Source organism: Eretmochelys imbricata, chromosome 21, assembly GCF_965152235.1.
Source record: "Eretmochelys imbricata isolate rEreImb1 chromosome 21, rEreImb1.hap1, whole genome shotgun sequence".
Classification (NCBI taxonomy): domain Eukaryota; kingdom Metazoa; phylum Chordata; order Testudines; family Cheloniidae; genus Eretmochelys; species Eretmochelys imbricata.
The window spans coordinates 1,507,199-1,534,021 of NC_135592.1; the positions used below are offsets into that span (position 1 = coordinate 1,507,199).

Genomic DNA, 26,823 nt, shown 5'->3' on the forward strand with positions numbered 1-26,823 from the left:
CAGAGAGAAAAATTAAAAGAAACATCTACGATGAAAAATCAGATTATCAAAACCAAAGGAATTTCAACTAACACTGCAGGAAAGAAAACCTGGTTAAAAATATTTAAATATCTTGTTAACTAGTTATTCAGGACAATGCCATAGTTTCTTGTTCAGGTGCAGGACCAACCATCTCCTCATGAGGAGCTCAAAGATTAAGCCTTTGAAGCATACTCCAACTACTAATTTCTCAATACTCGAAACAGAAACTCAACAACTATACAATTCAGCCTTGACTTTTGAGGCTGCTTTTGGAGTGACAGGATGAACTCTGAGTAATATAAGCATATTATTTATCTTAACATCACTTTGCACATTTCAGAAGAGCTGCTGTAGACCATAATATTGGGTAAAAAGAGAACTGCTTAGCAAAGCAAACATTTATTTCTTCTCCTGACACCAAGTGGATGCTGCTTCCATACATCCATGGTATTTGTTGTCTTTGTTGCTGAACACTGAAACATGAAAGCAGAACTGAAGTACCAAAATATTTATTAGCCTGGACAATATTAAAACAACAGTGCTGGCTCTGCAGAGATCTCACTAACATTTATCCAACAAATGCTAATATTTTCAATTCTCCGCTAATTTTTCTCTTGATGATTGAAGGTGGTTTTCATTCAGCCTGAGCTGAAGCTGAGCAAGCCAGTCACAGTAGTTTAGGGATTTTCTAATACATAGTGCTGCTTTGGAACCCAAGAATGAGGGGAAAGCAATTTCCCATTGGTTTGTGAATAGCAGGCGCTACTGTTTTAATCGAGAGGCTCCATTTTAAAGGTATTTCAGAACAGAAACATGCTCTGATCTCTTTAAACATACATTCAGCATCTTCAGTTTTTATAATAAGGATATTAAGAAAGATTCAACCATTTGGGCAAAATCATTAATGCCAGATAAAGTTACTGTTGTAACAAACTATCATAACTCTTAGTTATAAAAGAAAAGTCACAGACATGTATGAGCCAGAGAAGCAAAGTGAATCCTACTTCTTACTTGCTGCACTCTGGTTTCCAGCCCAGGACAACGGTTACTACTTGATTCCTCCCCTCCAGATGATAGATGGATGCATCTTACTTAGTGTGAAGGGAAGCTACACACATTATCTTACATATTAACACATAGGAATAGTGCACAATTCAGTTACGGCCACCAGAACTGGCTCTTAATTTGCACTGGATACATAGTCATTAAATGAGCTGTATTACAATTTGCATTTATTACATAGCAACTGTTTAATTGTTCTCTACCATATCTGATGTCCACATGAAGTGAATAATTGGTGTAAACACTTACTCGACGTAGTATGTTCCATACTGAGGGTCTTCTATTTTCTCCCAGCCATAAGGAAGTTCTGTAATTGGAACAGAAGAATGAACAAAATTCTGCACTATAATGGAAAAGTATTTGAAAATGTCAACATTCATGTGAAAAAAAGATGAGTGGAGAGATTATGGACTGACTGTGTCAGAAATATGAAAGCAATTTATATATTCCCATGAATTGAGTGCTTGCATTTCCCAGAGGGAAAATGGGCCCCCCTGTACTCACTGGTCCATTGGAGGAGGAGACTTGCATTTTAAAGAAAAAAATTAAGTTTTAACAAGCTTCAAAGTGAAGCACAAAAATATCTTGAGTAACAAAAGGAGGAAGAGAAAGATAAAGGTCTCATTTTATTAGACTAAGCCAATTATAAATAACCAGTTTCATCTGTGAAGTTTTGTTTTTAACTCCCCAATCTGTAACTATATGATAGCACTGTCTATGGCTGACCCATAGCGTGGAAAGGAGATATTGAAGCTTTTCCCAAAGAAGCACTTTCAATCCATCTCAGCCCTGAATTGTGGGACCACGCTATTCCAGTCATGTGCTTCCAGAAATCTCTGCCAAGGGACCTAAATTCTGACCTGCAACCCCCTCGTTATTCCAATTTTACACACACATCCCCTTAACACCGGCATTTCAAGCCAGACCTGCAACATTCTAGTCAGTCTCCCCACCTAGCTTTCCCAATGCACCGCAGTCCTGACCTGCACTCCTTGCTACTTTACACTTAGGCTCCTGAATCAGGATCAAAGAGGCAGTACAGTGGAGACAAGGACAAGTGAAGACTGAAAAGACATCACCCCAAACTCATTTCCATTTGTGTTTGTTATCGTTTGAATCCAAGTCTCCAGAGCAACAAATCTGGAGGGAAATTAATGATCCCATCTTCTGAAAGTGGTGTGCAAAATGCAATTAAATCTTTACAAAATAAACATTCATACTGAAACAGCATAGAAAAAAATCAGAAAGCTCCCTCGTTTCTGAACTAAATTTGAATTCTTGTAGGGTAGCGGCTAGAACCAGAGCATTACTGGTTGACTGCAACAAGCTGTCACCACACAGGCCTGGTGGCTACAGCTTTGCTACTCTAATTTGAGCACAGAAATGTAAATATGGAAACGCGGTTTGAAAAGGAGCTTGGTGTGAAAGTTAAGACAAAATAGAAATATTGTTCCATTTGGACCACAAATTGCCTTTTATTTTTCTTTCAGATGTCTGGATTGTTTTGAAGGGTAAGATTTCTGTGTCATTATTTTGTTTGTTGTTTGTGGCTGCCCCAGGCTTGAAGGTAACAGGAATTTTCTTAGCATGTGGCAGCATGTTACCAATTATGAGTATCAGTACAGCTCAGCGGAACTTGACAAATGCCCCAGAGGGACTATTTGTTTAAGTGCTGTTCATTAGGATGTCCTGCATCTTTCTCTTTAAAATGCCTTTTTTTATCCCATCCTCTCCCAGTGGGGGGCTTCACGTATGTTTAATAAAGCAGCAGTATGAGGCAGTGGCTCAAACTGGCTTCATTAAGAATAGATTTAGGAGAATAAGAGGCTGTTTTCAGTCTTGCCTCAGTGCCTATTGACTCTTGTAACACAGGAGATGTTTGCTGCAGAGACTGCTTCTCTGTACATTTTTATTTTATTGGCTGTCTACACTGCACTACTGCCTTGCAAGCATCTGCAGGATTTGCCTGTAGGCTGATTACCACCAACGTTCTCACAGATCAGATTCACAGTGTGAAGTCTTGGTGCAAGAGGTGAACAGAAACAAATGCAAGTAGGTTCCTATACTCTCCCCAAAAAATCATAAATTATGACGGAGGGCAACCCTTAGTTACCTACTGCCAACCATCCCATCAGTTCCCTGCATTGTCCCATATTAGAGAAGATAGTGAATACACATTATTTTTAAAAAGCCAGTTGGGGTGCAAGAAAACTGAAAAGTAAGACTAGAAGTGTCTTGGATTTAGTATGGAAAATATTGTACTGAAGTAATTAAGGGTCCATATTAAAATGGAAAGAATGTATCCCTGCTACTGCACTCTCTTAAGGAGATGGGAATCTGGATGGAAGGAAGTTAGTTCAAGATTTTGCTAGTGACAACTATGGTCTGAATGCTGATACAGTTTTGGTACTAGCCTCTCTCTTTAAAGCCCTGAATGGGCTAGACCAGGGGTGGACAAGCCCCCAACCCCGCTCCCTGGCTGGAGCACCGGAACGGGGCAAGCCCCAGACTCCACTTCCTGGCAGGAGCTTGAGAGCCGGATTAAAACGTCTGAAGGGCCGGATGCAGCCCCCGGGCCATAGTTTGCCCATCCTTGGGATAGACCAACATTATTTCACAGACAAATTCATTCTGTCTGACTCACCATGGCAGCTGCGATCAATGGGAATGCTACAGATAATGATACACACAGGGGTCAGGATTAGAGCGTTCTTGTTTGAGAATCATTAGCTATGGAAATTCTGTATCACTGGGGAACAGGCTGAGTCCAAGCGTTGCCACACACAGGACAAAAATCTCAGACTCCTCCTTCCCCTAACAGTGACTGCAGAACAACAAGGCATCCTTCCGTGGAACTAAAGCACCAGTTGCTAGCCACATTATTTCAACAACACATTCCCAACGGCAATGAATCATTACTAACAAAATTAGGTAGCTAGTTTGGTACTGCAGCTTGGCATTTACCTCTTTTCTATTTAACTGATAGGATTTTGCTTGAAGAAAAAGCATGACTGACAAGCACTTTAACTATGGAACCCTGCTTAGATTATGATTCTCAAACATCTCTGTCACTCTGTGAAGCAGTAAAATTCTGTCAGCGTTCACCCCCTTTAAGCTTTATTTAGTGAAGGTTTAAGCTCTGCCATCACTGGGAGACATGAGACAGCTTAGGCAAAATGAATTCTCCAGGGCACTTCCACATATCAGGGACTCGCACTTCTGTTGAAAAATTATCCACATGAAACCAGACAAACAGGAAAATGTTAAAGTCAAATTAATTTACACAGGGTTGAGATGCCAGAGGGATAGGAGAGGATTGTGAGGATTTCTTTAAAAATCTTATCGTATTTTCTAGTATCTAAAAAGAGGCTAATTATTTTCAAACTTGCTAATACAGATGCCTATCTTGATTATAAACTATAATATACTTTAAGGCTCCCTCCTAAATGGAAATAAGACGACACTGATGCTTAAAATGTGCAACTGCTTCAGAGATTTTAAAATACTCCTATAATAAAGCCACCTATTGTAGCTTGGTTTATGCCTCCTGCACCTGGCCCAATTAAGGGTCAATTCAGATGAAGTCCAAAGGCTCTTCCATCCCTTCACTGTGGGACTAGCACTTATCTTAGAAGTTCTCGTAGTCTAGAATCCTGTCTCCAACAATGACCAATAGCAGAAGGTTCAGAGGATGGCACAGAAATCTCTTACTAGACAATGAAGTTTCTTCCTAAACTTAGTTAGGGGTTGCTTATACTTTAAAGCATGAGTATTTATATCTCTTCTAAAAAAAAAATTCTATCTAATGTAATTGGATCCTCTCATTCATACAAATGTCCAATTCTTGTAAAAATTTTATTAAGATTTTGGCCCCAATAATCTTTAGGGGCAATGAGTTTTTCATGGGTTAATTATACATTGTATTTACCTTTATCACCTTTAAATCTGCTACCTTCAATTTAACCCAAAGTGCCCTTGTTCTTGTATTATGACAGTGGGTAAAAGGGAGCACCTGATTTACCTTTTGTTTACGGTTTGTTATTTTGTACACTTATTGTATCCCTAATTTTTTCCACATTGTCCTCAAAAGCTTTTCAATTATTCTAATAAAATTTCACTTCTTTCTCTCAACCAGAAACTGAAAAGAGTATTTCAGGTGAGAGCCTACTACTGATATAAAGTGACAAGGCAGTACTTTCAGTATTATATTGTAGCCCATCATTTATGCATTCTAGTATTTAGGGGCTTTTCCCTTGCACATTTGAACAATGGTGTTCACTGAGCTGTCTACAAAGATGCCCAGGTCTTTCCCCTCAGTGGTTACAGTGAATTTAGAATCAAGTAATGTGTCATTCTGCTCTCCAGAATTTGTGTGTATCCACAATTCACTTAAACTCCATTGTTCCAGTGAAAATATGCTGAAGCCACTCTCAAGCCCAGTCATTCTACCACTGCTGCCAAGCCATAGGCACTTAACTCCATACCCTAATGGTTTCAAAATAATGTAGAAAGAATACAAATTATACACTTCAGGCAGAAACTTCTGTCTTGGCAATGATAGATCTTATCGAATTGTAAAGAACCCTGGAAGTGACTCCATAAGGGACATCTGACAGTCACAAACAGCATTATCCGAAGATCCCCAAATGACTTAATTCTCCCATCAGTGCAGAGGACATTCTTAGGAACAACCCAGATCTCCCTGAAGATGAACTTGATATAAAATATGTAGTATGCATAAGGAAAAGACTTTCCAAAGTGCTTAAGGATTCATTACTACCACATCCCACAGAAAGTCCCTTCATGAATCAAGTCAAAGAAATTAGACAGCCAGTTCCACAGGACTCGGGACTAGTTTTGGTTGGTAAACAAGCAGATACATCCCATTTTTTATTAGGAATCCTATTTGGTTTCAGATGAACTTGACCTTGAAACAAGAGCATAAGTAAACTCCTATTCCAGGTTGCATTTGAAGGTAAAATTGATCTGTCTGGTTAGTCCCAAATGGCAAAGAAGAAATGAAGTCTTTGAAACAAAACTCCTAACCAGAGCCATACTTTGTGCATTCATAAGCTCTACTGATAACATGCTAATTGGACACCATTTGAGTCTGGTTTTCAAGTAGGAAAAACAACATCCAAACATGCATTACATATAGCAGACAGACAGAATTCTGAACATCTCACCTCCATCCTCACAGTCTTCAGGAGCTTTGGCTTTCTTACAGAGCCGAGGATCAAGCCAAGTAGTTGTCTTGGTGTTGTGACTGTGGAATATAGGACAACCCAATCAGGAGCAGAAAAACAGCAGGAGATAAAGGGAGAGAGACGAAAAAGACTCCCAAGGAAGGGATTTAACCTATTATACTTAGCACTTCTCTTCATAAGTTTCCTTCCACGTGCAAATCTTTGCCTCTAGATCAGCGTACCTGCTGTTCTCACCTCTGTCACATCAAAAATGCGACCTAGGAAAGGCACCACTTAAATATAACGAACATACTCGAGGCTTTTCTGTACCACTGGGACATGGGAGGTTACAGCGGTGAAAACGTTTCTGAGCAGTAAAAAATATTTCAAAGGTATGTATTCACAGCCACAGTTTCACTCTAAAAGTAGCAGGTTTGTTGGGGGGTGAGGTAAGTCGAGGTTTCATCTATCAAAAAATACTGGATCTCTCAATAGTCAATGCAGCTTGTGCCTGGAGCTGAATTCAGCGGCTCTGCAGAACTGTGTAGACGTATATATAAATAGAGAACAAACAGAACCAATGAAATAAGAGCACACTAAATACTGTCCCTTTTGGTTCTCATCAGAACAGACCCAAAATACATACTTTCTCCTTAGCTGGTTTTAAAAATTTAATTATGGGAAATAGATATTAAAAAGCACAAAACTTTTCTTAAGATGTTTGACACCACCTGGAAAATAGGTTGATCATGAAAAGAGCCATGGGAAAAGTAATGGAGAAAAACTGATAAGACGTAAAAGAACATCTTATAGCTGTTAAAAAGTTAATACAACCTAAGTATTCCAGAAAACAGATATTTTAAGAAGTCACAATATGAATGTAGATGTAAAGGCCGCTACCACTCTGAACCAAACCACATAAGAAATTGCCAGTGAGTTTGCAAGATTAGTGATTTTGCTCTTCCATGACAAGAAGTACTTATCATTGCACTGCAGGAACATATGGTACATGTTAACTCTGAGATAACAGTAACATAACTGAGCAGAGTTATCCAGAAACCATTCTTTATCTCAGGTCTATTGATGCTGTGATTATAAACCCTTTACTCAGGGATTTCTAACTCTGCCCTATACATCTGCATTAGGCAGCACAGTCTCAGCATAAAGTTCTTCTCCATCCAATATTTTTTTCCATCTACAAAGTATGACAAACGCTTTCATACATTTACCATTGAAGCTACTGCAAAAAATCATTTTGAGGATAGATATTTTTCACCTTGGGGGAAAAAACCCTTAACTTCTGCCTGTGCTTAGCCGTCAGTGTAGTCTGATGCTTTACAATTCATGAAACAGACTATTACACATTCTGGTAGCTGCTTTTCACATTCTATTTCATACCAGAGATCACAGGCAGAACAGAGAGAATAAGGGAAATCCCATGGATTACAATGAAAGTTTGCATAGTAAAAGTACACATAAAATTAGACCTTTATCCAGCTAGTAACAAAGAACCTGAGCTGTGCATTCTGTGATACAGAATTCACATCATAAATAAGTTAACTGACTTTGTAGATGGAACCATTGTGCTTTTCCACCTAATCTATTCAGACACAAAACACTATCCTACTAATAGCATTTACATGGATTCTTTACCCATCTACATTTTCCCCATGAAAATAAACACGACACTGAAGTCCCTATATATGGTAGCTAAGATAGCTGTGAAAGCATCCATCTATGAAGACTGATAGGAAGGAAAAGCTACTTGGATGAAAATGCTGGAGACACCAAATAGGGATACTATGATAGATACAGACATATATGAAAATAAAATTCCTGCAGCTTATTCCTCAAATCAACATCACTGTCCTCTCTAAGTGGAATTGTTATAATCTTCACAGGAACCACTATGAAATCAAACACACAAAACTGGCAACATTTGGTGAGGATCACTGAGTGAGAACAGATTGTGACTTCAAAACCAGAAGATTATATTTTCGTGCAAAGACATCAGGAATAAAAAGTGGGTAGGGAGGAAGATATATAAAAATCAGCAGAACTATCTCGAGAGACTGTGACTAGAGACTCTCAGTGCTCATGCATCTCAGGAAGATACATTAAATCTATAAAGATACAAACTTCTACTTACTCTATGAAGTAGACCATGCCTGTGTCTGTGTAGGCCATCTCCCAGTTCTTGGGTAGAGGCTCTAGGCTCTCATCCCTTGACAAGTAATTTCTGAAATCCATGGAGCTGCTTGTCTGGTTGTAACTAGGAACAGGCTTCATCCAGTCAGAAGAATCTGAATGTCTCTCTTTGTTTTCTGAAGTTGTTTAAAGCAAAGTGTTACGGTTAAGATTTTCATGCTGCTTTGCTCACAAAGAACCACCCCTTTTGCTCTCAGTATGAGAGAATGCCAAACACCACTGTATTTTATCGGTATTTTTCGACTACATTTTTTTCTGCTGTGAACTTTAAAAAACTGAAGTGAACACACTGAGTTCTGTTCTTCCCTTGCCAAACAGCATTAACCTCATACTTGTCTGAGCCTAGGCTGAAAAAAACAACACTGGAACACATCTAGGTAGACGACTTACTGCATTTCCTATCAAAGAGAACAGCATTAGAGAATCCACACCATCATCCCTCTCAGTGTATCAAGACCCAACTATTGAGACCACAACTACAGTGAGTGATATGAGGAAAACAACAGCGCAGCAGGTTGTAAATAGTGGGAATTTAAGCACTTCAGTTTAGAAACCATTGCCAATAACCTCAGTTTTAAGATTCTGTATTTGTGACAAATTAAAATGGACTGCAGCCAGATCACCTACGCTCTTATTCTTTCAGCTGTGAAGGTAAACAATACTGGGCCAGATCCATACTTGCACGGGTGACTTACAAGAAATGCCTAGATGCAGCATAATTTGCACATTTAATGTGCTGGCTGTCCCTCTTTTGAGATAATAAAGATATTAAAAAAGAATAGGATCTCAGACTAATCTTTGCAACATCCCACTGGACACTTTGTTCCAGTTTCAATGCATTGTTCTTCATTATCACTTGCTCTGCACATTCCTTCACCTAGTTTTCGGATCATGTGACAGTGCTTTTACCCAAGTTAAACTGAAAATTTCAGAGTGACAATTTGATTGATTAAAATCTTGACTGCAGTCAGGAATTTCTCCCCTTGTAACTGACCTGCACCTCCACTGCCATTAACTGCTTCCTTCTCTTCCTCCTCTTCCTCCTCAGGGAGAGAACTATCCATTCTTTGCATCTTGCTGACCGAAGTGGTTCTTTTTCTCTGGGATTCTGCATCAAAATCATTGTCAAAAAGAACCTGATCCACTGGGTCTGGCTGAAAGGGACTGGGCTCTGCTGGAGGCTTTGGGGTACCATAGAAATTACCTGTCATTAAGAAACAGATGGTACAAAACAGAAGCAGTGATATCTGGTAAAGATCTCTACAATCACAGGAATGGCTCAAGTCATAGTACATATTCTACTGCCACAGTAACAGTTTTGTGAAATACCTGAATGAAAAGGTAATTTACTACACTACTTAAGACATCAACATTATCAGTAACTGGTGAATGCTCAAAAACTGGAATTTACAGCTACACTGTACTTCTGCTAATGCTGTCATTGTACATCTGGGTATAATGCATTTAATTCCAAAGTGGTTGCCCTACACGTTTCCAAATCTAGAGACTGATCTGTTATTTTATCTTGCATTCACTAATGCTCCAGAATGAGATTTATAGCAGAGCTTGGTAGGAGTAAAGTAGAGGATTACCTTGACAATCAAAATAATTTCTGTTCTAATGTATAGCAAATATATATAGTAATTAACTAATCTGGAGTAACCTGCAGCCTGTAAGCAGGTTGAAGCTAAAAAGCAAATTAATTTTGTGCTGAAAAGCAAAATATCTATTTGCACAAAAGCAATTTTAAAAAATGATTTCTTAGAGCTGTAATCCTGTGTTTTCAGCTGATAATTTTCTTACCTAATAAAGCTATTAATAAATCAATGCAATACTGAATTATACCTGAGAAAACTGAAAACATTTTGATTCTAATATGTTGTATAAGTTCAAAGGATCAGCATTTTTTCCCAATAAAATAAACGCTCAAACAGAATTTAAATAACTGGTTTTCTCCTCTTATTCAATCATGTGATTTTAATTAGGGAGTGGAGCACAGAGCTTAGCAGGACTCCTGCTGGGTTAACATTTGGTAGATAGATTTTGTTTTGACTGCATAAAATATTAAATAAAATCCCCTATATTCAAATACCATTAAGGATGAGGCGTCAACTGAAAATGGGAGTTAAGGTGAAAGCTTCGGGTTAGCCTGGCTTGTTAAAGTCTAGTTGGTGAGGGGATCTCCAGATGCTGGGCAATTGTGCATACTGTATGTGCTGCAAAACCATGGCACAATCAAAAGAGCTTGGCTTAGAGAGCCTGTCAAAGAATGTCCTTCTTTTGGTTATTTTAACAGTAATATACCTTTTCATTTATTTTATTTTTCATATTAGTGAAGAATTAAATCTCAAGAAAATATCCAATAAATCATAATAGTTCTTTACAAGTTTCATCATCTTTTACACAGAAAAGGTTTTATACAATTTCTAGAATGTGTTTACTCTTGAAGAAGCTTTAGTCACTGAAGTAATCACTTGAAATTTACATAATCTATATTAATACAGATATTTCTAGTGGAAATTTTTATGCATACAAGTAGCCTTTTTACTTTACTTTTCATCTGCATATATATATATATATACACACACACACACACACGCGCGCGCCAGATTTTTCTTGAAAAAAAATATTTATTTGAGTTAAGGATACCTAAACAAGGATGTTTTAAATCTATTGTAAAAACAAATTTTACAACTAATATATATCTATATTTTTAAAATACACTGCTCCTGATTAGAAACCTTCAACACCAGGTTTCAATCCAGAAGAAAAACTTAAGAGGAGCCAGGTTATGATGTTATATAAAAAAGGGTTTACATCTGAGACCTTGATTTAGCTACTGTAGCCATCATCTTTAAAAAGAGAGCCCATGCCTATCTGGTTCTTGAGCAAAAGGATATTAACCATATCACCCCTATACTTTAGCTAGTTCTATGCCTAGTTAAATACTTTAGGAAGATGAAATGTATTAATGGACCTAGTCAGTGACTGAGGATTCCTGCTCAGGATGGAAACAGGAAAATTAACTTTAGTAACTCATACAGAAAGAGAAAAGCCTTGTCTGACCCGCATAAGGTCATAATTATTCAGCTACAGTTTAATATTAGAACATATTTCTAATATTAACTGCTTCCTGTGGCCCTATGTTTAGAACAGTTTTCAACCATAACCACTCACACACAGGCAGCCACTTAAGATATGTCAACAGCACAAATTAGTGTGTTATTGTAACAGTAGATAGGCCAACCATTGCTAGCTTTAATCTCGCTAATGCAGGTAACAACAGTAGTGATGACATGGAGGCATGGGCTTCAGAACAATACAAGTCCACTGTGGAACTGTGGGGCACACTCACTTTGCTGGCCTATGCTGGGAACCGTACTGCCATGTTTTCACTGTTATTGTTACCTGCACTAATTAGATTAAAGCTAGCACACGTCTACTCGCACTACAATTACTCCTTCCTTCCTAGCTTTAGATACCCAGACAGGCTGAATATTCCTAGTTCCCTAGTATGAACAGAGATACAATAGAGAGAGAAGACCCAAACAGCAACCACAGCAGCAGACTAACTGTGATGGCCTGAAGTGTAAAAGCAAAAAAAACAAAACCCAGAAGAACAGGGTAGCAGGCAGGGAAGAGGCCTCTGGAGAAAGTGGGAGAGTGCAGAGAAAGATCCCTGGCAGTACAATGCGTGTGCACAGGAGAAGGAAAGGAAACCATGTAGTAGCTTGAAGGGCCAATGGGGCGAACCACACTAGGCTTTTCTTACTGAAATACACACAAACTACAATTAAAAGGGAAAATGAGGACACAACTAAGATTGCAGATATTTTATACAATAAAATTAAATGGTATATCCAAATGGGGAAGAATTTACAATTACAAGTACAAAAGGTGTGATAGTAATTAAAGGATTTAGCATTGCTCGGACAATTTCCTAATTCAGGCTTTGATTATGTAATCTGTTTTGTGTAGTTGTTGACTAGAGCTCCGATGAAGTGAGCTATAGCTCACAAAAGCTTATGCTCAAATAAATTTGTTAGTCTCTAAGGTGCCACAAGTCCTCCTTTTCTTTTGGTGAATGCAGACTAACACGGCTGCTACTCTGAAAAAAGATCATGTGTGTTTCCACAGCTATTTAATTAAGAAGAGGATGGATCATATGGAAAGGTTGTGATTTGTACTTGTCTATCAAAAGAAGCAGTATTGTGTATGCATGTCTATATATGTTTTAGTCCTGAGGGAATTCTGTGCCAAAAAATTAAAAATTCTGCACCAAAAATTAAAAATTCTGCACACAATATTTTAAAATTCTGCAAATTATATTTGTCAATAAATAAATGTGGCTCCAGCATGGCAGTGGGGAGCACAGGCCATTGGCTGCACTGAGGTGGGAGATAACCCTGAAGCCCCCACCTCTCCTGGTACAGAGACTTGGCAGTGAGGCTGCACCAGACCCTGACACAGTACAATGGCTGGGCCTGCCCCAGAAACACCCTGGGGCCTTGCCCCTCTGCACCAGGTGCACCATGTGTGGGTGGGCAGGCTCAGTCCAGCAGGATCCAAGTGTGGGGGGCATCCAGGTTTGGGGCAATCGATGCTGGTGGCTCAGTGGGGGATCTAGGTGCACAGGGGCTCGTTGGCAGGGTTCCAGTGGCAGGGGCAACGGGACTCTGCAGGGGATCCAGGTGAAGGTGGTTGGGGCTCAGGAGGAGGGGGCTGGGTATGGGGAGATGGGCTCAAGCAGGAGGGTCAGGTTGTGGGGGGCCCAGGTGCTGGGGGTCCAGAAGGGGTCCAGGCACTGGGGGGTAGGGCTTGTCAAAGTGAGGGTTCAATGGGCCTGCTTAACAGGGGAGCCCCAGCTGCTGCCGAGGGGATGCTGCATGCTGGGCTCCCACGTCCCCCCCGCGATTCCCCTATCCCCTTTTCTTCTCCATCCCCCTCCCCTCTCTCCCACATTCCCCTCCCCCAGCCCTATTCCACACACCCCCTTCCTTCTCCACTGCCTCGTCCCTCATTTCCCCACCCCTCCTTACCCAGCCCCACCGCGGGCACTAGCTGTTGTGCAGAATAGAAAACAGGAAGGCTCCCAGCACCCAGAAGGGGAGCATGACTGGCACTGGGACCCAGGAGGTGGTGTTCAGCTGCAGCCAGTGGAGCAGTGACACAGCCTCCTTCAGCTGGGCAGCTCTGCGCTTGCAGAATGAGTGGGGGCAGTGACATGTAACCCCGTGCCCCCCCCATGCCTGTTTGGAGGAGGGCAATCCTCCCCAAAACTGCGCCCATGGTCACCCCCCACCACGCGGCTTCCCTTTGCTTCCCTGCCGTTTTTTGCAGGGAAATGCAGGAAATCTGCAGGGGGGCCATTTTCTGCGGGTGCGCAGTCCCGCAGAATCCCCCCAGGAGTAATGACAGGTTTCAGAGGAGCAGCCGTGTTAGTCTGTATTCGCAAAGAGAAAAGGAGTACTTGTGGCACCTTAGAGACTAACCAATTTATTTGAGCATGAGCTTTCGTGAGCTACAGCTCACTTCATCGGATGCATACCGTGGAAAGTGTAGAAGATCTTTTTATATACACACACACAAAGCATGAAAAAATACCTCCCCCCACCCCACTCTCCTGCTGGTAATAGCTTATCTAAAGTGATCACTCTCCTTACAATGTGTATGATAATCAAGTTGGGCCATTTCCAGCACAAATCCAGGTTCTCACCCTCCCACCCCACCCACACACACAAACTCACTCTCCAGGAGTAATGTTTATAATATATTCAGATCCAGGTTGGCTGACACTCAGATCAGCGACCTGAAACACTTGAAGTCATAATTATAACGAGTGAAATCAAGTGCTGGGACATGCCTTCTCTGGGTGCACCCTGGCTGCGGGAAGGGCACCAATGTCGAGCAGGGCTGCCTGCCACCTGCATTCCAAGGCTTTCTGCAGAGACATGGGGTGCTCAGTGCCCATGAGGCTGCACCATACCTCTCCCTGTGCTGTCTGGGGGGCCCATGCTCTGTGCTTCCCAGCGCTTCCTTCCCTGCATGCAGTCCCCTGGTAGGGAGTGGCCTGGAGACTGCAGGGAGAGGTACTGTGCAACTCCAGCATCCAGGTTGCAGCCCACTCCCTGTTAATGGCCTGCCCATAGCCTCCCGTTCTGGCCTGCAGACCCTTATGTCCTGTGTGGTTCCCGTGTGCAGGCAGGTTTGCCCAGCTGCAGCCCGAAAAGGAAGCGCTGGGACGGATGGCCTGAGTACTCACTGCAGGCAGGTTTGCAGGGCTGCAGCCAAAACAGGCAGGCCCCAGCACTTCCTTCCCTGACTGCAGCTGCACAAACCAACCTGCAGGTGGGGCCCTTCTTTAAAAAAGTTGCTCCTAAGCAGCACAGTGTTGCAACTATTCAAACCACATTAACACTGATGTGAGCAGGATGGGATCGGTTCACAGCAACGTGTTGCCATTAACTGGAAGTTGATGGTACCAGGATTGCTATTAACCGGCATCTATTGTGTTTACATTTTAATTCAAAAGAGTCGGGCCTTAGTGATGAAAGCTAAAAATCATATATTTAGAGAAACATCCTCATCTGACAAAAGAACAGGAGGACTTGTGGCACCTTAGAGACTAACAAATTTATTTGAGCATCAGCTTTAGTGAGCTACAGCTCACTTCATCGACTGTGGCCACTGAATGCATCCGATGAAGTGAGCTGTAGCTCACGAAAGCTGATGCACAAATTAATTGGTTAGTCGCTAAGGTGCCACAAGTCCTCCTTTTCTTTTTGCGGATACAGCTGCTACTCTGAAACCTATCCCTATCTGAGAGACTTTCATTAAAAATTACCGAACACACCCAAAACCACTACAACAGTAATGAAAATAAAGCCAATGACTAACTGGGATAGCTTCTAGCAAATATTATGGCTATTCTAAAATACTAAAAGCAGAAAGACAACAAAAGTAGAAAACTTTGGAATAATTTATAATATATGTAATAACTCTTAGGCAAGAAATTAAAGCTACAGAAAACTTTTCACACAAAACCCAGAACTATGACCACAAATATATTTAAAGCAAATGTCAACCAAACATACATAAAAGTTTTTAGGATGACTCTGAAAAGCACAATGATATTAAAAAAGCAACAGGTGTTAAAGTGAACTGAACATGTCAGGACACATGGGTTCTAATACTGGGTCACTGTCTCACAGCGTGAGCTGGGACAAGACAACCACTTTGTTCCATAGTTATCCCATCTATACAATGGAGAGAATACTGCTTCCCTGCCCTTGCAAAGCACTATTACTCCTCACAAGCACACGGATCCAAATTTAGGACCTGTCTACACTAAAAATACTGCAGCGGCACAGTTGCACCACTGTAGCACTCCAGCGAAGATGCTACCTATGCCAACGGGGGGCTTCTCCCATCGGCATAGGTTCTCCACCCCTCTGAGAAGTGGTATCTATGTCAACAGGAGAAGCCCTCCCATCGACACAGCACAGTCTACACCAGGAGTTAGATCAGTATAACTATGTCGCTCAGGGTTGTGGATTTTCCACACCTCTGAGTGATGTAGTTATATCGACATAAGTTGCTAATTTAGACCAAGCCCAAGACAAAAAGACTGGACACTAACACCATGAAATTCTTCCAGGTCTTTATTCCCATTCTTATAAAAGACTGTAGGTACATGTGTTCAAATTCTGTAACATACCATCATATGTTCCACTTTCTAGCAAGGCTCCACTTTCTTCCAACGCTTTAAACTGTTCAACAGGAATGAAATTATAGTCCACCCCTGGGACCTCCCCATCCCTGGGAGCCCTTGTAGTGCCTGAAAAGACAGAGAAGAAACTGTTGTATAGTTGTCTAGTGCTGTTGGTTTACAAAATACTCTCTCTTGCAGAATTCAACATAAAAAGAAACAGTGGTTATTTGAAGCTTTGCACAGCTACAGTGCCACTCTGGCAAGATAAGGTTCAGAACATTCTCATGAAAGTGAACATTGGAGTATGTGAAACTAGGTCAATAAATTATGTAAGAATAAGAAAGGATATTTGAACAAGAAATGGAAGCCCTCATGAATTTATTATATCTACTGTTATGAAGGGCATACAAAAAGGAATTTTGATACCAGAGTTTAAACTTCCTAAGAATTAACATTCAAATCCCAATACAGCAGGACCTTGATTTTATGAATGTCAATCTTATGACTAACCAGTTATATGAATCCCGTTTCCCAACTGGAAAATAATGAATCAATCACATGTCTAAAAAGTGATGTCTAGGAAAAAGAAGTCAACATCCCTTCACATTCCGATGCCTTCAAACATTGGGAATCGCTTTGCAGTGGTTTGAAGGACAAGAAAGCGATGCAATACACCCATACTGCAACTTACCTCTGGTAATTCTGATATGTTCAATCTTAAGAACTTCTCAGTGTTATGAACTCCTCAGTCTCCAACTTTCATTAATATGGCAACAACTCTGAACACTTGCTATATTATGGTTTGCAATGAACAAAGACTCACCAATATATAGAATTATAATCCATTTATATAATAGTCAAAATTCAATCTGAACAAACAAAGCAAAGAAGTTTACAATTCCGCGCTTCTATTATTCAGGTTACAATTGCACCTGCAACACAAGCCCCCATCTTAAGATTTCATTATTAAAATACAAACAATTGCTCGTTGCTCTGAGTTATTTTAGGGATGTAAGTTATATATATTCCTAACAGTTTTATGATCATGGCTATTTTTCTGGACAAGTCATATAAATCCATAAAGGAACTACTCCCCAACTATCTGATGCTTTTTGCTTCCTATAAAACTCAAACAGCATGGAATAGCTTTGGTGTTTTTTTAAATCGTATCAAACTATGAAAACAGGGCAAATTTCATCCTGCTGAGATTGGCCTTTCAGGGGTCTCTCTAGCACCTAATGGGGCTGTGCAGCAGAAGCTGCAAGCAGAGAGGCTTCACAGAAGGACCTCTGCACTCTCTGCATGCTGTGAAGGGGTATCTAGACCATCATCTGGCTTCTCATAGGCCAGTACAGAGAATGGCAAGTGGTGGCCATATCTTTGTGGCCAGCCGCCTTAGCGCTCCATACAAATGGTGCGGAGGAATGAAGACTATAGTTCCAGCATACAGGATAAATAGTAGCCATTTTAGAAAGGAGAGTTGCACTGTAGCCTAGTGGCCTGAACCTAAGTTGAGGGTAGATTTTTCTCTCAGCTCACGTTCCTTTCACCAACATAAAGCCAGATGGCAAGCAGGACCAGCTCGAGGCACCAGCAAAGCGGGCAGCACATTTCCGGGGCGGCATCCTTTTTTTTTCAGGGCAGTTGCGCTCTTGGAGCTGAGCCACTTAGATGGGGAGAGGGCGCCGTGCCCCCGGCCGCATCGGGAAGGGGAAGCCCCAGCCCTGGGATACCAAGCTGCCAGGCTCCAGGCGCTAGCTAGGGAGCAGGAGCTGAGCCGCCTCATCTGCGTACTGGATCCTGCGCTGCCTTGTGCCACCCCTTAACTCGGGGCTTCTCGGCGTGGTCGGGCGGGGGAGGAGGGAAAGCCCCTGCAGGCACTGGGAGAAAGTGACATCACTCCCTCTGCTTCCAGCACTGCTGCGAGCCTCAGCCCCACCTGAGCTTGGGGGGCAAAAAACCTAGAGCTGGCCCTGATTGCAAAGGGTTTTTTAATGCAGGTGAAGCAAATTTCATCCTATCAGTGTCACTTACAAACTATAAAAAGTTCAATTTCCAGTCTATACAAATTATTGTAATTACTGAATAAATAATAAATATACAACTTGATAGTTACAATAGAAACAAAATGAATTTCATTTGGCAACTTGTCAGATGATTGCAGGTTATGAACTGTCTTGGACAATACTTAATTTTACATCCATTTCATGCTCTTTAGAATTTTGACAATCTGCTAGCAAATGGATGAGTGAAAAACAGCAGCAAATATACACTGGTTCTAATTTTTCTCTCATTGTGATCTTTAGATCTTTGTTATAACTGCTAATGGTGACAAGTTTACATACAATGAAAGCCATAGGAATGGTAGCCAATGAATCCAAAACATCTCCGGTACTTCTACAAGTAGTACAAGGTTCTTTTAATTAACTCTCCCTTCAGAGGGTGTGCTAATGGGTGATTTATTTACCTGCTAAGTCAAGTCCAGAATCCTGTTAGTTATGTAAAACTTCCTACTTTCCTAGGAATGGAGTCTCCTGACAAAACATGAGGAAATAGACCTCTATCTTGCTTTTTAGTTACAGGGTTACACACAACCCTTACATCATTTGAAGCTCACGAAAGCTTATACTCAAATAAATTGGTTAGTCTCTAAGGTGCCACAAGTACTCCTTTTCTTTTTGTGAATACAGACTAACACAGCTCTTACTCTGAAACTTGTCATTTGAAACTGTGACTCTGGCAACAAGCATATGCTTTTTCATATCACACTGTACATGGGATACCTGACAAACTTAATTTCTAATGAATCTAGAACAGTTTTAAACATTAGTCATGACGAAAACTTTGACTTTCATTACATGTTTTGACATGTATCTTAACTACATCTATTAAATGAAAAAGGCTTTTGATCTTATACTGAGGGTAGAAAGTAGAAATATCTTAAGAATAAAGGCAAATTAACTTCTTTTTTTCAAGTCACTAATCCATCCAAAACATTCAAATTGTTTAAAGTTATCATGTTTCAATGTGAAAAATACAATCAATTGACAATAGCTTCTGCACTTCAGTATTAGATCACTTTGTCAAGAATTCCATTAGATTTAAATTTTCTAATGTGGCAAAGATGAAATAAAATAATCACTTTGCTTTTGTGCCCATATGACAAATATTGATATGAAACATTCATAAGCCTTCGATCCCCACCCCCAATAAACTACCTCTGTATATGACAGCAGTTTATACCTCTCAATCTAATCTTATGAAAATTTAAATTGACAATTACATTCTCATCTCACAATTTTGTCTAGATTGATTGCTAGGTCATTCACAGAAAACTAACATTTAACTTTTGCCAGTAGACATCTCATAGAATTTATAGTAAATGTTCTTATGAGAATGTCGGTGTCATAAAATACTAATTAAAAACAGTTTTTTGATACCATGCAAATTGTGCCACTTCACTGTACACAGACTGGAGACACAAACTGACTATTACCCTGTGCAATGGAAACATTAGGTGCGTGAAGGAACGCATGTTGAAACACAGTTTAAATATCAACTTAACTCACTTCAACTCCTTGAATTACTTTATTAACTAAAGATTTTTTTTAAAGTCCACAGCACAAGATAAATTAAGTGTGGAAAAGCACCCACACACTAGAAAGACACCATCTCAGGTCAGAAGAAGTTAATATGCAGTAGATGAATATTGCAGAAAAGAATAGCATGAGGTTTCAATGAGACTTACTCCTCAGAAACAAATGAGATTCATTGGTGAACCTGAGTTTTTATTGTTTTATTTATTTATTTTATTCTACATAACCAAAAGGAAATGGCAAATATTTCCTCTCTTTCACCTTCCTGGATGTCTCTCATCATGCATATCATCCTTTTAAACAGAGGTTATGCAATGACTGGGTCAGTTTGGTCCCTGGTCTCTGATATCATAGAATCATAGAATCATAGAATATCAGGGTTGGAAGGGACCCCTGAAGGTCATCTAGTCCAACCCCCTGCTTGAAGCAGGACCAATTCCCAGTTAAATCATCCCAGCCAGGGCTTTGTCAAGCCTGACCTTAAAAACTTCCAAGGAAGGAGATTCCACCACCTCCCCAGGCAACGCATTCCAGTGTTTCACCACCCTCTTAGTGAAAAAGTTTTTCCTAATATCCAATCTAAACCTCCCCCACTGCAACTTGAGACCATTACTCCTCATTCTATCATCTGCTACCATTGAGAACAGTCTAGAGCCATCCTCTTTGGAACCCCCTTTCAGGTAGTTGAAAGCAGCTATCAAATCCCCCCTCATTCTTCTCTTCTGCAGGCTAAACAATCCCAGCTCCCTCAGCCTCTCCTCATAAGTCATGTGTTCTAGACCCCTAATCATTTTTGTTGCCCTTCGCTGGACTCTCTCCAATTTATCCACATCCTTCTTGTAGTGTGGGGCCCAAAACTGGACACAGTACTCCAGATGAGGCCTCACCAATGTCGAATAGAGGGGGACGATCACGTCCCTCGATCTGCTCGCTATGCCCCTACGTATACATCCCAAAATGCCATTGGCCTTCTTGGCAACAAGGGCACACTGCTGACTCATATCCAGCTTCTCGTCCACTGTCACCCCTAGGTCCTTTTCCGCAGAACTGCTGCCTAGCCATTCGGCCCCTAGTCTGTAGCGGTGCATTGGATTCTTCCGTCCTAAGTGCAGGACCCTGCACTTATCCTTATTGAACCTCATCAGATTTCTTTTGGCCCAATCCTCCAATTTGTCTAGGTCCTTCTGTATCCTATCCCTCCCCTCCAGCGTATCTACCACTCCTCCCAGTTTAGTATCGTCCGCAAATTTGCTGAGAGTGCAATCCACACCATCCTCCAGATCATTTATGAAGATATTGAACAAAACCGGCCCCAGGACCGACCCCTGGGGCACTCCACTTGACACCGGCTGCCAACTAGACATGGAGCCATTGATCACTACCCGTTGAGCCCGACAATCTAGCCAGCTTTCTACCCACCCTATAGTGCATTCATCCAGCCCATACTTCCTTAACTTGCTGACAAGAATACTGTGGGAGACCGTGTCAAAAGCTTTGCTAAAGTCAAGAAACAATACATCCACTGCTTTCCCTTCATCCACAGAACCAGTAATCTCATCATAAAAGGTGATTAGATTAGTCAGGCATGACCTTCCCTTGGTGAATCCATGCTGGCTGTTCCTGATCACTTTCCTCTCATGCAAGTACTTCAAGATTGATTCTTTGAGGACCTGCTCCATGATTTTTCCAGGGACTGAGGTGAGGCTGACTGGCCTGTAGTTCCCAGGATCCTCCTTCTTCCCTTTTTTAAAGATTGGCACTACATTAGCCTTTTTCCAGTCATCCGGGACTTCCCCGGTTCGCCACGAGTTTTCAAAGATAATGGCCAATGGCTCTGCAATCACAGCCGCCAATTCCTTCAGCACTCTCGGATGCAACTCGTCCGGCCCCATGGACTTGTGCACGTCCAGCTTTTCTAAATAGTCCCTAACCACCTCTATCTCCACAGAGGGCTGGCCATCTCTTCCCCATTTTGTGATGCCCAGCGTAGCAGTCTGGGAGCTGACCTTGTTAGTGAAAACAGAGGCAAAAAAAGCATTGAGTACATTAGCTTTTTCCACATCCTCTGTCACTAGGTTGCCTCCCTCATTCAGTAAGGGGCCCACACTTTCCTTGGCTTTCTTCTTGTTGCCAACATACCTGAAGAAACCCTTCTTGTTACTCTTGACATCTCTCGCTAGCTGCAGCTCCAGGTGCGATTTGGCCCTCCTGATTTCATTCCTACATGCCCGAGCAATATTTTTATACTCTTCCCTGGTCATATGTCCAACCTTCCACTTCTTGTAAGCTTCTTTTTTATGTTTAAGATCCGCTAGGATTTCACCGTTAAGCCAAGCCGGTCGCCTGCCATATTTACTATTCTTTCGACTCATCGGGATGGTTTGTCCCTGTAACCTCAACAGGGATTCCTTGAAATACAGCCAGCTCTCCTGGACTCCTTTCCCCTTCAAGTTAGTCCCCCAGGGGATCCTGGCCATCCGTTCCCTGAGGGAGTCGAAGTCTGCTTTCCTGAAGTCCAGGGTCCGTATCCTGCTGCTTACCTTTCTTCCCTGCGTCAGGATCCTGAACTCAACCAACTCATGGTCACTGCCTCCCAGATTCCCATCCACTTTTGCTTCCCCCACTAATTCTACCCAGTTTGTGAGCAGCAGGTCAAGAAAAGCGCCCCCCCTAGTTGGCTCCTCTAGCACTTGCACCAGGAAATTGTCCCCTACGCTTTCCAAAAACTTCCTGGATTGTCTATGCACCGCAGTATTGCTTTCCCAGCAGATATCAGGAAAATTAAAGTCACCCATGAGAATCAGGGCATGCAATCTAGTAGCTTCCGTGAGCTGCCGGAAGAAAGCCTCATCCACCTCATCCCCCTGGTCCGGTGGTCTATAGCAGACTCCCACCACTACATCACTCTTGTTGCACACACTTCTAAACTTAATCCAGAGACACTCAGGTTTTTCTATAGTTTCGTACCGGAGCTCTGAGCAGTCATACTGCTCCCTTACATACAGTGCTACTCCCCCACCTTTTCTGCCCTGCCTGTCCTTCCTGAACAGTTTATAACCATCCATGACAGTACTCCAGTCATGTGAGTTATCCCACCAAGTCTCTGTGATTCCAATCACATCATAGTTCCTTGACATCACCAGGACCTCCAGTTCTCCCTGCTTGTTTCCAAGGCTTTGTGCATTCGTATATAAGCACTTGAGATAACCTGTTGATCGCCCCTCATTCCCAGTATGAGGCAGGAGCCCTCCCCTCACAGACATTTCTGCCTGTGCTTCCTCCCGGTATCCCTCTTTCCCACTTACCTCAGGGCTTTGGTCTCCTTCCCCCGGTGAACCTAGTTTAAAGCCCTCCTCACTAGGTTAGCCAGCCTGCTAATGGGCTGCATGTAAATCCCAGTGAAGTTTGTAGATGACAGGAAGTCACACAGACTAAAAAGGTCTTGCTATGCAAATTACTTCCTCGGGGTATTTATCAGTGGTGCTCTATACCCCAGCCTATTCCACTGAAGTCAGTCGGAACCTCCCAGTGAGCACCACTGCTGAAAATCAGGTCACTTATTTGGGCTAAGTACTGAGTTAGTAGCCTAAGTTTAAGACCTCATTTTTGAGATCTTGGGCTTTGTTCTTGGAGACATGATAGTGATCAGACTGGAGTTTGGTTTTGCTACTTATAGAACTGCAATATTATACCCCTAGAATCACATACTGTTTCAACACACCTCCGAACCTGTAGAAAAGGAGGGCCTGTTGATTTCATCACTAGGGTCTCCTTATTTCACAGGGAAAGGAGAGGTGTATTTTACTCATACTATTCACAGCTCAATAACTTTTTTGTCCTTTTTTAATGCATTTTCTAATCAATGTTTTTTCTTTCCTCAAACAAATTATTCACTTGTTAGATCAGTGATTTCCATTCTGCAGTGTTGGTATTCATACATGTGGGTGTTCCTAATTTCACAATGCAGAGCATTAACTGAAAGCAAAGTTATGGCTAGCAGGAGTTACCTAATCAGAAACAATTAAAGATAAGGCAAAACCATTATTACAATGAAAATGTCTTGTATGTAACTTTCTATGAAGCAGTTATTATTTAAAGAATGAGATAGTGTTATAGAGTGCTGGGCTATGTCAGCATACGGGCACACACTGTTGAAAAGACAGGAAACTTGGAGGTAATGAGGGAGCATCAATCATCTTGCTATGATTTTAGGAGGAAGAGAGTTTTAGAAATTATAAATTATGATGAGAGGAAGACAGAGACAATAAAAAGCTGGAGGACGAAGTGATGTGAGGAAGAAAAATGTTCACACATGCTATGAGCCTGACTGATTTACTGTACAGAAGTTGGTGAAGACCTGGGCCAAGCAATATTAATTGAAATTTTTTGGGGGTTGTGGAATAGCTGTATATAGTCTGCTACCATTATGATGATGTATCACTTCCTTAATGTCTCTTGAATGCTCTTGGAAATTTAGTAATTAATGATGTCACTAACAAAGCAAAATTGATTTCTGATCCCCTATTACATAATTGGGTTGGATCAAATTTATTTCAGTCTTTTCAGTCATTTGTATGCCTGTACTCTATATTATTAGATGAATTTGTTTCTGCTTTCATAATTCACAATGGGACCCAAGTAGGTAAATCATCATGGAGCCTGGAATGTGATATTGCCACTGCATGAGTTTTTGATTGCAGTCTGTGAACGTCTACATGGAGAACAAACATTTAACAGGCTCTTCAGTGTAGCAGAGAAAGGTATAAACTGATCCGGTAGCTGGAGAGCAAAAAAGTAAAAGTAAACAATGCTGGATAGCAAAAAACCTAAACTTTCAAAGCAATCTAGCAAACGGGTCATGCTAATTCAGAAATGTTCAAAATGTACAAGTCGAGCAAACAAGGAAGCTCTAGTTAACAGAAGCGTGATTAACGCTCTCCTGAAGCAAGGATTACAGTGATTCATTATTGCATACCATCTTCTTTAACCTCAACAATCTTTTAAAAACTTGTCAATTTTACTCCAATGAACAATGTGAACAGCTCCGTCAGTAAGTGAACCTCATTTCCATTACACTGGTTTTTTTTTAAACTCCTCATTCTTTCACTCATAAAATGAAGTGAATATTTTGCTTCCCCTGGTGTAATCCTGGGCATGCTGAATCTTAGAACCACTCATTATCAACTTGCCAAGATCCAAGCCATTAATTACACTGGTCACAAAAAGAAAAGGAGTACTTGTGGCACCTTAGAGACTAACCAATTTATTTGAGCATAAGCTTTTGTGAGCTACAGCTCACTTCATCGGATGCAACACTAACGATGTAGCTCACGAAAGCTTATGCTCAAATAAACTGGTTAGTCTCTAAGGTGCCACAAGTACTCCTTTTCTTTTTGCGAATACAGACTAACACGGCTGTTACTCTGAAAACTGGTCACAAAATAATAGGTAAATAAAAAATGTGCTAAAAAAATTACATGCCTGATGCTATGACAAAAAACACTTTAACATGTGATTAATATAAGGCAAGAAGGGACCACTGTGACCATCAAATCTGACCTCCCCTATAATATAGGCCACAGAACTTCCAAAATAATTCATAGAAAAATATCCTTTTAGAAAAGCATCTGATCTTGATTTAAAAATTGTCAGTGATGGAGAATCTACCATGACATGTGGTAAATGTTTCCAACTGTTTATTACTCACTGTTAAAAATTTACACCTTATTCCCACTCTGAATTTGTCTAGCTTCGATTTCCAGCTACCAGATCAGTTTATACCTTTCTCTGATACACTGAAGAGCCTATTAAATATTTGTTCTCCATGCAGACATTCATAGACTGTAATCAAGTCACCCCTTAACCTTTCTTTTGGTAAGACAAATAAGACTCTCAGAGCTCAATCTATCACTATGAGGCATTTTTCTAATACTTCAATCATTCTCATGGCTCTTCCTGAACCCTTCTCCAATTTACCAAATCTTTCTTGAATTGTGGGCACTAGAACTGGTCACAGTATTCCAGCAGCTATTGCACCAGTGCCAAATATGGTGGTAAGGTAATTTCTCTTCTCCTACTTGAGATTCCCCTGTTTGTGCATCCCAGGATCCCGTTAGTTCTTTTGGCCAACATGTCAAACTGGGAGCTCATGTTCAGCTGATTATCTACCATAACACCCAAATCTTTTCAGACTCACTGCTTCCCCGCTTAGACCTCCTCCTGTAATTATGGCCCATGTTCTTTGATCCTATATGTATACATTCCCATTAATCCATATTACAAAACATAGTGTTTATGCCCAGTTTACCAAGTGATCCAGATCGCCCTGAAACAATGACCTGTCTTCTTAATTATTTACCACTCCTCAGATTTGTGTCTCATCTGCAAATTTTATCAATGCTGATTTTATGTTTTCTTCCAGGTCATTGATAAAAATATGAAACAGCATAGGATGAAGAACTGATCCCTACTGGAAACACATCCACTTGATGACGACTCCCTATTTACAATTACATTTGAGACCTATCAGCCAGTTTTTTATTAATGTAATGTGTGCCACGTTAATTTAATATTCAAGTTTTTTAATTAAAATACTTCAAATAAAACTTGTTATCAGTCATTCTAATGAGTAATACCTCATATGGAAAGTACAGCGTGGCTTTTGGATAATTGAGAAATGGAATGTCATGATAATGCGAAAAGCATCACACAGACAGGAATTTCGGTAATTGTGGGGATGTCCTTTAAACTGAAAGATACTCTCTGATAAGCTAGAAAAGTACATTATTTTTATCCAAGCTGTCAGCTTGTGGTGGTTCTAAAAGCTATGATAACCCAATTGGGTCCTCATAACTCCCTAAAAAAAATTTCAGATTGCATTTCACAATTGCAAAATGGTGTTCATTATCCATTATCATTCATAGTAGTGAATACAAATGAGGTGCTTTAGACCTTATGTTTGGTCAGAACTGTCCTATATCAGTCATGTAATGAATGCCATGTGCATGCCATACAGTACCCGTTGCCACCAGAAAGCCAT

General features: G+C 40.9%; 2 protein-coding genes across 7 annotated transcripts in view; one reads left to right on the plus strand and one right to left on the minus strand.

Annotated features, from left to right (window-relative positions):
- The window catches only part of PHTF1 (putative homeodomain transcription factor 1), a 129,593-nt gene extending 103,262 nt beyond the window's left edge, over positions 1 to 26,331 (plus strand). The window contains exon 21 of the mRNA XM_077839049.1: positions 26,206 to 26,331. The gene's annotated coding sequence lies outside the window, so the exon portion shown is untranslated. The remainder of the gene's footprint in view (positions 1 to 26,205) is intronic.
- The window catches only part of MAGI3 (membrane associated guanylate kinase, WW and PDZ domain containing 3), a 212,105-nt gene that overhangs the window by 72,473 nt on the left and 112,809 nt on the right, over positions 1 to 26,823 (minus strand). For 4 of the 6 annotated variants that reach the window (XM_077839044.1, XM_077839042.1, XM_077839046.1 and 1 more), the window contains exons 3-7: positions 16,195 to 16,314; positions 9,472 to 9,681; positions 8,419 to 8,593; positions 6,270 to 6,349; positions 1,333 to 1,390 (exon numbers count right to left, since the gene is read on the minus strand). In XM_077839044.1, the coding sequence (XP_077695170.1) occupies positions 1,333 to 1,390; positions 6,270 to 6,349; positions 8,419 to 8,593; positions 9,472 to 9,681; positions 16,195 to 16,314 (643 nt within the window). The remainder of the gene's footprint in view (positions 1 to 1,332; positions 1,391 to 6,269; positions 6,350 to 8,418; positions 8,594 to 9,471; positions 9,682 to 16,194; positions 16,315 to 26,823) is intronic. The other 2 variants (XM_077839043.1, XM_077839045.1) reach the window with 1 other exon arrangement.